The 15,333-nt window shown below is 39.1% G+C and overlaps 1 protein-coding gene across 1 annotated transcript in view; it reads right to left on the bottom strand.

The window, feature by feature from the left end:
* LOC125234157 (RNA-binding protein MEX3D) overlaps positions 1–10,459 on the bottom strand; it is a 67,822-nt gene extending 57,363 nt beyond the window's left edge. The window contains exon 1 of the mRNA XM_048140360.1: positions 10,095–10,459. Coding sequence (XP_047996317.1) covers positions 10,095–10,344 — 250 coding nt within the window. The 5' untranslated portion in view covers positions 10,345–10,459. The remainder of the gene's footprint in view (positions 1–10,094) is intronic.
* Positions 10,460–15,333: the final 4,874 nt, after the last annotated feature.

The following is a 15,333-nucleotide window of genomic DNA, read 5'->3' on the forward strand; positions in this document are numbered from 1 at the left end:
CACCTAAATACCTACTAAAATATCACCCATTATGTAAACCTATAATTATACAATAAATGATATCTTATCTTATCTTATCTTTATGAACTAGTAGTTTTGGGAGCACAAGGACCTTCGAAGTTAACTCTATAAGTACCCATTCATACACTTCCCTGCGTAACTGCAATTAATACATTTGTTTAAAATGTTGTTGCATTGCCTGTTTGAAGTAGGGATGCAAATGATGCAATTTAAAAACGCACTCAAAGGGTTGTTCATGTCAGTTTGACATGGTTTGCCGTCGACTTGATTCCAATATCGTTAAAAAGGTTAACAATATCATAATCGGCCGTAAACATGCGTACGCCCCACATGTGCTGTTGCTAGGACGGAACCGTTTTTCATACATTCGCACATCTGCGTCCTCCTCCGTATCCTGTCATTAAACCTTACAAGAAAACGAAACGGCTTTTTTGTTCAGTAATGTAGTCGACATTTAAATTGCTCTCTCAAATTGCGTGCATAGTACAGAATATTGAAGGTACAGAGTAATAGCTCCATACAACTGTGGGAACGCGCAGCTTCTATCTTTAAAGCTGGGACTCTGTAAGTGAAGTCCTCTGTGGTGAGGGCAGTAATGAGCGGTGGTTATTATAGTCAGTAATCGAAATGGGACTGTGTCTAACTATCGCCTTGACAGCCGAGATGGATTGTCAACATGCCTGCAAGCACATCGACTTGCTCGCTCGCCAGCGAGTAACCTATTGAAATCTGCCCGACAGCGAGAATGTGACCTAAACATATCCAAATAAGACCGCTTTTCACATCGTCCCTCGATCGACAACTAACCGCGCGTCCGAGCCGTGAAGCGGTAAGCGTCGCGACGCCGCACACTCGATTCGCAACTCAGAAACAAAAGAGCTCAAGGTTTATAATTAAACAGCAGTTTTCGACGCGCCGGATTACGGGTTTATTTGTACTGCTCGGCAATTAGGAAGTCATTCATTAGGGTCCCTAAGTTTCGCAGACGTGGGGGTGCCGCGTGACGTCACGCTGCTTCTTTCGCAGCGCAATGATTTCTAGCTCGCTGCACCGACTGGTTCAAGATCACAAAAAGTAGCAGTGGAGAATGCCGAGCGACGCACAATACAAACAACAAGGCAGGCCTCTTCCCGCGCACTGGCGCCACCGCGAGCGACAAGGACGGGGAAATGCTAAGGAGCACAAAAATAACCCTCGAATTCGTCGTACTCGTAGTACATATCATAGATCCCTTTCTCGAGCGATAAGGACGCAAGATGCTTGCGGCGTCCCAGAATGCATCTGTCAAGTTTAACAAAAAACGCGGCCCTGGAATTTCGGGATGTCTCAGCGCGGGACACATGCTCGTTTATTTTTTAGTGGAGTTTCATTCAAAAATTGTCAACGGATAGGGAGATTTGTGTAATCTTGTTAAGTTAAAGCAGGTCACTTAAGAACCAATTTAGCGATCGTTCGAATAATAAGCTGACATTTATTGGTTCCAATTCAGCCGGGACGCTTATGATTTTACGTGGCGGTGTGGGGTCAACGGCTAGTAAGGCGTATGGGCCGCGCTTCGTGGGAAAAGGAGCTAGTAAGTATCAGTTTCGCTTTTAGCCTTCCGGTGAGCGGGGAAAGAGCAAGACGAAAGTACTAGCGGTGCAGCAGCGTGCAGAAGCCTTGACCCTGAGTCGGAGGCGTCGACCGGAACGCATACCGAGCTACATTGCGATTATTGCGAATCTTGCCCATTCTGCCACCACTCGGCTGCTGCTGTGATCTTGGTACATTCCGCTCGCACGCGTACCTTCCGATGTTGCTGTTTCATCGATAATTACATCGATTACTCACTCACATTAATCCTTATATGTAGCCACCGGAGAAGACATGAAGGCTAAAGAAATTGAAATGTAATACATAGAAAAAGTACAAGTGAAGATAGCTACGCGGCTGGGTAACGTCAAAATCGAGAGTTATTGTGTATAAAAAGGCCGAACATCAAAAGATGGCTGGGAGAGGGGCTCATTGATGTGAAACCGGTCCGCTCGTCACGACGGGGATGGATGGCTCGAGCCTCTAGCCGCAGACACAATATCAAGTGGATAATGTTGTAGGAATACGGGAGAAGCTACCCAGTGAATGTTATTGCTTAAAAGCTACTACCGTTGATTCAAGGGATGTCAGCTAAACATTAAAGAAGTAAACAGAGTGCTGCTGTGACTGACTGATCTGATAGCTCGAACATGTATAAAAATGTCGTTACATTAATAAAAACATCGCTTCAACTGTACGCGCAACAACATACGTCTTTCAAGCAACATTTTAAACCCAAAACGCATCGATGCAAATGTAACATTAAAAGCTACACGCTCCATGTAAAACACCTTGCGCGCATGTAAATCGCGACAGGATAAATCGTTTATGGAATTGACACATGCAAAGCACACGCTGGTGCTACAAATCAAAGGATCTGAGGGGCCGACAGGAGGTCAGATCGACGATCGCCATCGAAACCGATAGTCGGACCGGACGTGACGCGTCGCGTAAACGCGAGAATTTTAAACATAGCTTGTTTCAATAAGGCTGTCGTTCTTCTTGCCAATTGTGTCACTTGTAGGACCAGTATAAGAGATCTTGAGAACAGCATTTTGGTTAGATTCTTCGAAATGGGAAATGTTGAATGAGTTTCCCAAGATAGGGCTTGAAAATGTTGTGGATATATTAGGAAATATGTATATGTCTTTTGTTTTTTATATGTTACTTGAAGATATTCTCAACTATAGATAATAAATATCATAAAATATGAACATACAATACAAATAAAAGAGCTAATCGGGCGAAGCCTCTCACACATCTAGTCAAGTCAACAAAGCTTCACGAAATTTGAATATTTTGCAGGTCTTACCTTAATTTGGTTACTACAAGGCAATATTCGCAATATTCATTGGAAGTAGGTTTATGTGTACCTACCAGAATGTCACCAGTACGAAAATGATGTCCGAATTTGAATAAACTGAGTCCTTCAATCTAAAGCATAAAGGCGGAAATTGAGCGTATCGCGTTGTTATATTGTTATTCATGTCATATAAAGTGCGTTGTTAGGCCCGTTTTAGGAATCGTCAAGAATTAGTAATATCTAAACGCGCTTTCACAAATGTATGAATGAGTTTTCAAACTGTACTCGACACGTGGTGTGGTAACACAGAATATTCCTTGCGTAAATTAGAAATTCAAAATAAAGTAGGTGAAATACTGTAGCCATTTGACATTTTTAGAGACTGTATTGTTTCTTGATAGGACAGGAGATGGACAACGGGACAAGGGAACCACATAAAAGTTGTATAAAAGTACGTATAAATATGTTTGTCATCGATTTAAACTTCCCTAGATACACTATCGCCTACAAATTCGACACTCAAAAGTGTCCGATCGCTTAGTTGCAAATGTGTGCGTCTAGTTGACAAACGAAAACTTCGCAATGTAGTAAAAACTACTTTAATTTTTTTACAAAAACAACGTTATTTCTTAGTACTTAGAGTTCAATTTCAAATGCAAGCAATTGGCGGTTATGACATTAATGAATGTGATCATCGCGAAAGCCATAAAATTTTATGACCGCAGATCGCAGGTGTGCATATTTTTAAACAAATCTACGTCTTATTGCAACCAACATAAGTTTAATTTCGTTCGCGCTGCAACAATCTAAACGCCATTTTTAAATTGGGAACGAGGATGGACAGAGGCATCATGGGAGTCGCGCTATGAGATGAAAGACGAGAATGAGGAAATTTGCTGTATTTTTGCGAAAAACTGTTTAAAATATATATATATATATATGTGTGTGTGTGTATGTATGTTTATAAATAAATAAATAGATATTGGGGACACCTTACTCAGATCAACTTAGCCCCAAACTAAGCAAAGCTTGTACTATGGGTACTAAACGACGATATACATACTTAAATAGATAAATACATACTTATATACATAGGATACATCCATGACTCAGGAACAAATATCTGTGCTCATCACACAAATAAATGCCCTTACCGGGATTCGAACCCAGGACCGCGGCTTAGCAGGCAGGGTCACTACCGACTGAGCCAGACCGGTCGTCTAATATATATAACATATGTGTGTGTGTGCGTGTAGTGATTGTATGTGTAGCGATTATGTGAAGGTAAACAGTTGAGGGATTGTATGTGGTGTGTGTGAGGGATGGTGCACTTGGAGAATATGAATTAAGTAGCTATTAAAACAAAGAAGAATTGAATGATGACATTAATTTATTATTCTACGTAATTTCTTTCAAAGCTTTGTGTGGGTAAATCTTCTCTCCGCTCCTCAGCTATAATCTTGCGCCATTTTTCCCTTTCAACGTCTTGTTTTGGGAATCTGGAATAAAAACCTTTTTTATTACTTAAAAACGAATTTGCTATTCCCGGGTTGTTTCTTTTTATAATTAAAGTAATTTATAAGATATGTATTAATATTATTGAATTGAAATCATTTATTTCAGACTTATTGGTCCATAATAATAAATAAATACATACACTAATAATATGAAATAGGCTTCTTTTCCAAAAAATATAAATTAGCGACTCCATCATTCCATTTTTAACTATGTTCCACTTCATCCATCTTTTGTCGCCGTCCGCTCATTACTAGTATAGCGCGAGAGAAAGAGACAAACTGCGTAAGACCAAATCAAGGAATTTACTTTAATTATTGTAGAAAATAAATGTTTTTAGTAAGTTAGGAAGCTATTTTGGCCACAAATGCATAACATTATAAAATTATTAACAATTACTTACCGGAAATACGATACGTCATCCTTTTTTAACGTATATAAGGTGTTATTTTTGCACTTTTTTACGGAGCACTTAGGCATGTTGCCGACACGGCGGATGAAGCGCTACTGACCGCCCAATTGTGCTTAGAACATTTTCAAGCACAATTTGCTGCGGACACATTCTAAGCCATGATGGTGCATCTAGGTAGTTTAGATCGATGATGTTTGTTGTCAATTTAATAAGAGATAAATAGAAATCTAAAGGGGATATCTCTGAATCCCTTATTGAGGATTTAAAGTATACTTAATGAGATATTGAAATGGGCACTAAAATTACAATAAAACTACAAGGGCTATTAAAATTAAATACTTATAATTATGTACCTTACCAACTCCCAAGTTACCAGTTACCACCCACATTATAAAGGCGATTTCCCTTTTCGAGTACCTTCCATTTCAGGCATAAATCCTAGCCTGTTTACGAACCTATGCAAAGTTTGTAATCTGTTAAATCTGTTTATCAAACTAATTTGCATGTGTGCTTTTTGATAAGTAGGACAAACTTCAATACATACAATTATGTATTGATATTGAAATGTCTGATTCTGAAGTGAAAAGAATAGGTGGATAGACTGTGCGAGAAATGACATGACGTATTTATGTTCATTTAATTTTGGCTGCCACGTGACAGGCTTAGCCTAGTGTGGGGCCACAGGACAAAATATACCTTATTGTAATTATTTCTTATTACCAATAAACTATTCTTATTTTATTCTTATGATAGACGCATGGAATAAGACATGCTGCGCCGACCACACATAATTGGGATAAGGGCAAGCGAATGATGATGTCTGATTCTGAATAAATTAATGAGAGCGCACAACATACGCGTGTTTAATTTTAGTGCCATGAATGATTGAACATAATAATCTTCACAGCTTTAGAGGTACTCAAAAATACAGGTAGAAAAGAAATCCTGTGAAAGCTCAAAAAGGGCGTATTGAGTTACCCATTGTACCGACTGCAAAAAAAGCAGTGCTTTTCGATGTTCTTGGAACGAAGGCAGAGCTACCTGAGATTCTATAGAACGAAAATAAACCCAAAGTACTCATTGAGCGTAAATCTGTATTATTATAGAACAACTTTTTGCGAAATTGAACGGTTGGAAGATAAAAATAAAGTATAATTGCTTTGTATATAGGATGTTGTAAATATATTATAAGTATGTAGGTAAGTGTAAAACATTTGAACACATCTATGATGATTTTTAGAAGTTTGTTTATAAAACTTTCTCAGTGCTGAATTTTCAAGAAAAGACTGGAAATAAGGTACCTGTGCAATGTACCTATCTACCAAACTATAAGACTATCTATCTATCTATAAGACTGATAAATTCTGCGCAATAAGAATAAGGCTACACTTCAAAATCCAGCAGGAACGCTATCTGTCTTGTTTACTCTAATGGATGCCTTCTTAACAGTACAAGAGTTGCAAGTCACTTTCTGGTTCGATACTTTATCGCATAAACCGCGAATTACACAACAAAGGCCGAATTTCTCAAAGAACCCTAAAACACAAAACGAACTTTCGCGAAACGTTGATTTAATAACGCGCTCGAAAAACAAAACACGGCTCCTAAATATAACGACCTGCCGTGATACCTTGTCACACTAAGCGGCTTCGGCGTCTTCGTAAACATTGGTGCGTGGAGCGCGGCGCGGTAGTTCGACATGGTTGTAAGTGGTATGTATATTTAGGGCAGGATGAAAGGGCTTGTCTGGAGTTGCTATTCAGCACTCTTCTTATCCAAGTGCATCTAATGCCGACCAATATACCTGGGACAGTTTCAGTACTATTTTAATGCATATGTGGGTCAGGTTATACTGGGTAACAGGGTGAGTAACTGAGTATAGGGAACGTTATGTAGTTTTGTGTATACGCTAGGTGTGTGGGGTAGGGTCAGTTACTTGAAAGTTTACATTTTCTTGTCTTGTGTGGTTCGTCTTATAATTTTTATAGTGCAACTTTAAAGTGTAAATCCATTTTGAGATCCGGCATTTTAGCTGATAGCCGCAAAGGGGAAGGCAATGAGGGTGTGTAACATACACACATAATATGTGTAGGTGTGTCTACAATGTGTACATCTACAGTCTGAACAAAAAGAGAAGAAAGTAAAAAGTGGCAACATTGTAGTGTCGTCCCGTTTTCTCACACATTGATTTGAAAGACATGACACACGGTTTTTGGTTAGACTGTACGTGTATATGCCCTTTCCTGCTTATGATAGAACGTGAATCCATACTTCCATACAGTAGAGGTAATATTATAAATGGGAAAGTGTGTGTGTCTGTTTGTCCGTCTTTCACGGCAAAACGGAGCGACGTATTGACGTGATTTTTTAAGTGGAGATAGTTGGAGGGATGGAGAGTGACATAGGCTACTTTTTATCTCTTTCTAAAGCGAGCGAAGCCGCGGGCAAAAACTAGTATGTACATATATTTGTTTAATTTGCATCTACCCAAATTTCATTCAAAATAAGACCTTCAAATGCCACTGCAAAAGTACTGGCCCCGTAGCCGAATGGCATTTCTCCGACGCCAAACGAAAGCGATACGCCGCTGGCTCTGTCGCGCCAATACGCAAGCGCGATAGAGATAGATATCTACTAGCGCTTCGTTTCGTGAGCGTTTCGTGAGCGATTGTGCCATTCGGCTAGCCACCCTGTTTTACCCATATCAGAGTAATAATCAGATTATTATTATAAACACTGCTCGCGCTTGGCCGGTTTTTTGCTCTCATTTTACGACGTCTGGATGCAAGTCTGTGTGCATAGCTTCAACGACAAAAGAGCGTAAGCGGTTATGATAAGAGAATGCCTTTAAGCCATATATAGTATACAGTACTTGATTTAAAGCCGTATTCCAATCGTCTAGAAAGCTATCGCTTCTGGCGTTACCAGTGAAATGTGATTATGTATTATATTAGTCATTAGATTGGTTTATGCAGTAAGCAATGATTATAGTAGCAATGGTAACAATAGTATTTCTTATATGTATGTTGGTGTGTAGGCAGGTCTGGAAGCACGAAGGGTTGTATTGTATGGTTTGTATGTGTGGCATGGGAATTGTGGAAAGCTTTGTATGTTTATTTTGAATTGGGTTCGACTTTGTCCTAAAGTAGGTACTTAGACGTACTAGGTACCTAAGTGAGGGAAGCATGATGTGAGCTTTTATGTGGGTACTAGTACTAGTACTACCTATTTTAGTTTCGTACTACCTAGTCATTGTTAAGCATTGTGTAACCTATTGGAAATTTTACGTTTACATGGTCTTAGATCCATCATGTGTTAGAAAGCTTCAAAAAAGCTACATTCTACCTTATTGTGCTTCAAAGAAAGCTTATTGAATAACCTAACCACAAAATTAAAATTTTGAAAAAACCCCCGACCGCGACCTTGTGGACCGATTTTCATGAAACATGGCTAAGAACACTCCCGACTAATACAGCTTTCAAATAAAAAAAACTAAATCGAAATCGGTTCATCCATTCAGGAGCTACGATGCCACAGACAGACACACACACAGACAGACAGACAGACAGACAGACAGACAGACAGACAGACAGACGGACAGACAGACAGACAGACAGACACGTCAAACTTATAACACCCCGTCGTTTTTTCGTCGGGGGTTAAAAATGAGAAATCAAGGTGTTCATAAATAATTAAGGAATTTTCTTACGATACGATTGTGCTTGTCCAGATATTTCTGAGCACATTGCCCGCTCCGATATTTATTGAGGACTGTTGTACAGTCGAGCTCATATGTAGGTACACATTTTCTATTCTACCATAGTGCAACGAATTAAGGCGAAAAATTGTACCAATATTAACCTACCTATGAACTCGACTGTACATAATTGTCCTAAGTTTGATATTGGTTACCAGTGTACCTAAACTAACTAGGTAGGAAAGCTCCGTTCTAACCCCGGTTGTCTTGTATAGCATGTTAGTCGCAAACTAATTTCGTGTCGGGCCAATTACACCACCGACAGATCTTAGGCAACTTGTGCACGTGAATAATGTACCTTAATTCATAAAATAATCCCTGAGGCCGACACCCAAGTACCAATGATAGACAAAACTGCAGATATAGATATACAATATACATACACTATACAGGCATACGGAGTTAGTACTATGTACAACCACACATGATGATTTTTTTATGTTATTCTATGTACTAGCTGCAAACGTGCATGACGAATTTATCAATGAATTCATTCATAATTTCTCCATGCAATTTTGCAGCTCACTGTACATCTACCTACAGCATGCATTGAATAACGTCTGAATAACATGCTTATGACAAAATTGAAGGAAACAAACATGTAACTAAGGATACTAAATTAGTGGCAAATAACAGATTAGACTAAGATTTAGAATAGGTATAATTAGAGAGAAAGCTCTCTTTTAAAAAAATATTGAAAAGAGAGTAATTAATATCACTACAACTACCTACAATATGCATCAAAAAGTTTGTTTACAAATTTAAGGTAACAAAATCGGAAAATAACAACAAGAAGCCTACAATGTTCGAAGCGATACCAAGCTCTGTTGATGTTAATGATTAGTTCCAACACCGCCCGAGCCTATCCCAACAACCCACAGCCGATCCATCTGCATTCTACCATCTAAAAAACATCGGAGAATAGATGCAATCTTGCGCACATTTCTACGATTCCTGGGAAACCGACCCACGCCTTTGTCGGTGTTTTACAACAGAAAAAACAACATCCCCCGATTTTTTGCCCAAGGGTAGGTAACCTTAATTAATTCCGAGTTTTTTTGCCACTCGAACAAGTTTTTAGACAAGTTTTGATTGCGCGATTAACCACGAAGGCATGCTACATCTGCCTAGCAACGGTAAACATGCAGCGAAACCTTTCTACCCCTAGTCTCGCGGCTGCCTCACTTTAGCAGGTGAGCTTTCGTAGAACGAATAAAACCGCCTACGAGAACCTACGTTCAAGCTACGACTAACAAACATTAAAGTAACCGAAACACAAGCACCAAAGCTACTTTTAACAACTAATCGACACATTTAGCGGGTCTGGAGGCACGAACATCCACTCGTGGGGTAGGTAAACAAAACACTACCTACAAAGCACAGGAATTGTGAATTCGGTGCGAATTAGTGCGAATTTCTCGAGCTAGGGGAGGATCGAATATAACCTAAAAGCCGACGCACGTGCGCCCTTACGTAAGGGTGGAGACGCCGGGTCTCAACAGCTGTTAACGTACCTTGCCTGCCGACGATCTCGGCGACATGCTCCGAGGACGGCACAGGAACGCACTCGGTCATGTTCTGCGACTTCTTGGCGCGGTCGTCAGGCGGCGGCGCGAACCCCAGCGGGCTCGCCAGCGGGTTCGCCGTGGGCAGGCTCTCCCCCAGGTTGAGGAGGCTCAGCTCCAGCGCGAGTTGGAAGGCGCGCTGGTCTTCTACCAGGCCACCGCCGACCGAGCCGAGCTCGCCGAAGAGGCTCGACGGCATTTCCACTTGCGAAGCTATTTTGCTGGTCAAAGAGAGGTCGCCCTCTCGTCACTGGGTTAAAATGTGCGTTCGATCGTCTATGTGCCGCGCGGAGGCATGGACGCGTGCGTGCGGGTCGGCTCGCGGCGGTGAACTGTCGCTCGCCGGCCGGCGGGCGCAGCGCGCACGCGTGGCGCGCCGCGGTCGGGCCGGGCGCCGCGCGCGGGGCGCGGGGAGACTGCATCAGGGCGGCAGCGGCACAGCTTCCGCCCGCCCTGTACTACGGCCACGCTACCTGGCTACTACCCCTACCCGCGACTACTATACCACTACTTATGTGCAACACATCACTGCGGCCGTTGCACTTCATAAAGTGTTGCGGTAGGCACAGGGCGAATTACATGATTCGTGAAGCCCCTCATTAGTCTCCATACTTACGGGTATAGTACACGCAAAATACCTACTGAAATGGGAACATTAACTACATTTTAAGCTTTCTTAAAATAAGATTAATGTTTCTAAATTTCCCAGGCGAGGGTTAAAGAATTGTATTTTTCTTAAAATGCGTCAACTGTTTGCTTTGGCGTTTTGACTACTTTATAATCAACACAACTCAATTTTAATCAAAATTGAAAACAGTAAATAGGTAAACAACTAACTTTTGCATCAAATAACTTTGATACTCTTGAGGATAAAACGCAACTTTCTCATCACGTTTAGAATAATAAAAAAATACCTAAGTTGTTATTTTTCCTACGAAGCAACCGTCAATATTTTTATTATGTAGTAAGATTAACCTACATTAACTAATATAGTTAGAGTTGTGAAGTTTATAAAATTACGGTCTATTTTGACCACATCGCCATAAAATTAAAACGTTACCAATCACAAAAGCTATTATCGAAATAATCAAAGACAAGTATAAGTTATAAGTATGTAGGCATACAAAGTCAGACGGAAGTGGGTTCAGATCCGGACCCGGTTCGCAGAAATGATAAGGGATCTGGGAAACTAATTGAGATCACCGAATATTGGCGCCGTGGCCTATATATACATATAGGCATGATTACATGTGAATGAGGAGAACTATTCTGATGTGGAAAATTGTTACAGCTTTGATACAATCGTGAAGTTTGCTCACGTAACGATTTGTGATTTCAAAATATTATTATTTATTTATTACGACGTTATTTAACTAATATTATTTATAATGCAAAGGACAGAATTACCTATAGACGATAGGAAAAGGCTAGGTATAAAAAAAACTGTTTAAAAATAGATAAGTAGGTACCTACTTTGAGGAACGTTATTTTAGGAACTGAGTAGTCTCAAAAATGAACGAAGAACAAAATTATCACAAATTTACCTGAGAAAATCCAAAGGTGTTAGTATGTATGTGATAACTTGAAAGAGAATGGAGTTTCGATAACGAATGCTGAACCCTTTTTGATAAAACTACAACAGTTAGCTTTCTGTTAATTTTTTTTTTCTTTGACTCTTCTTTTTCCGTTTAGACTTTAGCTTAATGTTAAAACTACCATAAATAAAAACACGTGAACTATTATTCCGTGTCAAATCAACAAAAGCTAACTATATTTGCCCTATTGTCTCAAAAATGAATGAAGATAGAATTATCACAAATTGTTACCTGAGAAAATCCAAATGTGTTAGTATTATGATAACATGAAATAGAATGGAGTTTCGATAACGAATGCTGAACCCTTTTTGATAAAACTACCACGGTTGTAAATAAATAGATTATTTCTTATCAGCTTAAGCTTTCGAGATCAGTGGTGGGATTTTGGATTGTTATGGTGTTTTTTAGCTTTCCAGGTATGTGAATTAATTGGAAAAAAATATAGGTATAAAATCAACTTTTTTACTCGAAATTCCCAGGTTCAAATCTTGGTAAACAGGCATTTACAAACACATTTGTGTGTGTACAACAAATCCATTTTATCATAAATATTTATGTTTTAGTAGGTAGTTATTCGAAAATTATAGTCACTTGTAGTAGGTATTCGAAAATTTGTAGGAGTAATATCGGTCCGGCATCCGATATCGGATCGGATAATGTAAAAATGCACTAAGAAATGGTAAAGACAGTTAGACATTTCGTGTTAAAACACAGGGCTAGCTTCCAAAGCTCCGAGGTGCAAACGTCGGGTGCCTCGAATTTCCGTCTACAGGTAAAATGGTATGTATGCCTCATGCACATCTTTACATGTTTGTGATGCTGTGGAAAAGTGATCTTTATAGCTATTAGTGGTTACGTCGTGATTTGTCTGCCCACTAAACATGGACGTAACAGCCTTTGAAACATTAGTTTGAATTTGGAACTTATTTCGTAAAAATGCGATCGATATTTGAATAACGCTTTCACTGGTTGCTAGTGGGGTAGTAAATTGAACTGAAAAATAAATAAAATAGCGTAAGTGATGCCAACTACACTGCAAGTCAGCAAAAACATAAAGAAAAAGTAGATAACAAGCACACGAGCCGCCTGATAGGAAGAGGTTCCCATAGCCTTTTGACCCTAACAATTCTTGTGAGATTTGATACAGAATCCGTAAACACCTGTACATGTACCTATATTGAGTTCCTGACACCCTGTGAACATTTATGAAGAGCGCACAGAACCACAGAATACCTATACAAGGTGCCCGCGAGGAACCCGCATAACTTAATCGAACCACGCGTTTCAGAGGCCAAAAGAAAGAAAAAATGTTATATGAATTTGAAAATGTTTCGCCAAAAAATTTTTTTTACTGTTTTGGAAGTATTTTCACACAAAAAGTAAATATATCCATAAATTTGGCAATTAAAATGAGTTTCTTAATTTCTTTTTCTAAAAACTAAATTTTTCTTGTCACATTTTGAAGGCCTTTTGTACTGAGCAACAATACGGAAATGTTTTTTTTTATTTGTAATAACTCTGAAATTAGACAAGTTTATATGACATTTTACGTCGGTGGCAAACAAGCGTACGGTCCGCTTGATGGAAAGCGGTCACCGCAACCTATGGACGTCTGCAACTCAAAGAGAAAAAACGCTTAAAGTTATTTGGGTTCCTCGCGAGCACCTTGTATAAGAACGATAATTTGCTTATAGCTTTCACAAAACTGTCAGGACTAAATTCAACATAAGCTACAGTCGCCTTAAGACAAAATGGCGTCGCAATAGGACTGAAAAACATTTTGGGATAAGTACGCAGTTTATTTATAAATATCACATTTATCTGGAATTGTTTACCTGTCTTGATTACAGGAATTGTCAATATCCATCCCACATTAGTTATAATAAAAAAATCAAGACCTTGTGTGGCACTAAGGAGACACGAGAACATCCACATTTTTGTGGTTATTGTGACTAGATAAGTCTACATATCGTAAATTCTGTCAGTTTTGTAATCAATTAAAAATATCGATACTTGACTCATAGATTTGACGTCGATATAATTCTGACAAGTAAACCGCCGCAACCAAGAAACTCAAGGCAATTATTATTCTACATTTCTGTACTCATACTTTATTTCATACTTTATAGATACATAAATAATTATCTAGTGAATTGCTAAATACTCCAAATAGGTTGGTGTAATACAATACAACATTATTGAGAAACATATTAAGTAGAGTAGAAAAAACGTCTCATGTCATGAGTTTCATATCGCAAGTCTAAGTCTAGGTCAATGTGTAAAAGTCTGGCTCATAATTATATTCACATAAAAACAAAGATCTTTGAAAAAAAAACCTATAAATAAACAAACAAGTTAACAGTAGTACAGCTTCAGAAGTTTGCCGAAATGCGGGCGACTTTGACCTCCGGATGCGATGAGGTCGGCCGTGTCAACAGCAAATAGCGATAAAATATGACGATATTTTTGCGAGTTGAAGAAAATTAATGTGTCTTGTTAGTGTCAAACTGTGGTGTTAGCTATCGCTGATTCATCATTTCCATTGCATAATTTCAGCATTGAACTTGCAATTTTAGGTACCTACTAGCTACGTCGTTTCTTCAAGGACTTACGATAGGTATTTTATGTAAAGCTTTGTATGTATAGTGTTTAGTTGCATTGTAACATGTGTAACCCTTCATAGAGCACTAGTCTCGTAAAAATTACCCTATAACACTATCTTGCACTTTTAATATTTAGTAAGGACTTACTATATGATGGCGATGAGGATTTAATCCATACATTTTTGCCCGTTAAAGGTTTAAGGGCACATGTGCAGAATACGTCATTCTAGCTCTTACATAGGTAACTAGCGAACGGTAACTTGCTTGCACTGTCTAATTTTTATTATACATATTAATAATCCCTACTTCTCTACGCTACCATAACATTAATGTAGAAAAGAGGTGGACTCTTCAAAGTCTTCAAACTACTGGTCTTTTTGTCAAACATACTAACTTATTATCTGAGAACCACCTCAGGGAAACCCGCTTTTATGTAAAAGAAACGAATCTAAATCGGTGCATCCGTTTGAGAGATACGATACCTCAGACAGACGGGCATAGGCGTCAAACGTATACCGTGCCTCTTTTTGCGTTAGGGGCTTAAAACAGACACGGTAGGTGTATTTATTGTGTCACTGGTACACATTTTATATCAATGTAGATTCAGGCATGCATCACCATAACAAGACGTCTACCATCCCTTAAAATCCGTATAATCATACATGTAACGGAACTAAAAAAAAACTTTCTATACTTTTATCTCCCTTAGCGCTAAACGGAAGTTATTTATACTTTAAAATTGATTCGCGATCGAAATTGGACAACATCCGAAACTCAAGATGAAAAAAAAAGTAGTGCACACAATGAGCGTACCATCTGCTATCCGGGGTTTTTGTGCAGATGTTCGAAAAAAAAACACTACCTGTGGGCCTTTGTACTTGAGGTACGCAGGGGGCTACCGCGAACACTGATCTTCCCCAATTTTGGAGCATCTCTCTCTGTCAGTTGTATTACTCTTTAACGAGAGTGAAAGAGAAAGATGGGGGATCT

The sequence above is a fragment of the Leguminivora glycinivorella genome, chromosome 15 (genome assembly GCF_023078275.1).
Source record: "Leguminivora glycinivorella isolate SPB_JAAS2020 chromosome 15, LegGlyc_1.1, whole genome shotgun sequence".
NCBI classification, from domain to species: domain Eukaryota; kingdom Metazoa; phylum Arthropoda; class Insecta; order Lepidoptera; family Tortricidae; genus Leguminivora; species Leguminivora glycinivorella.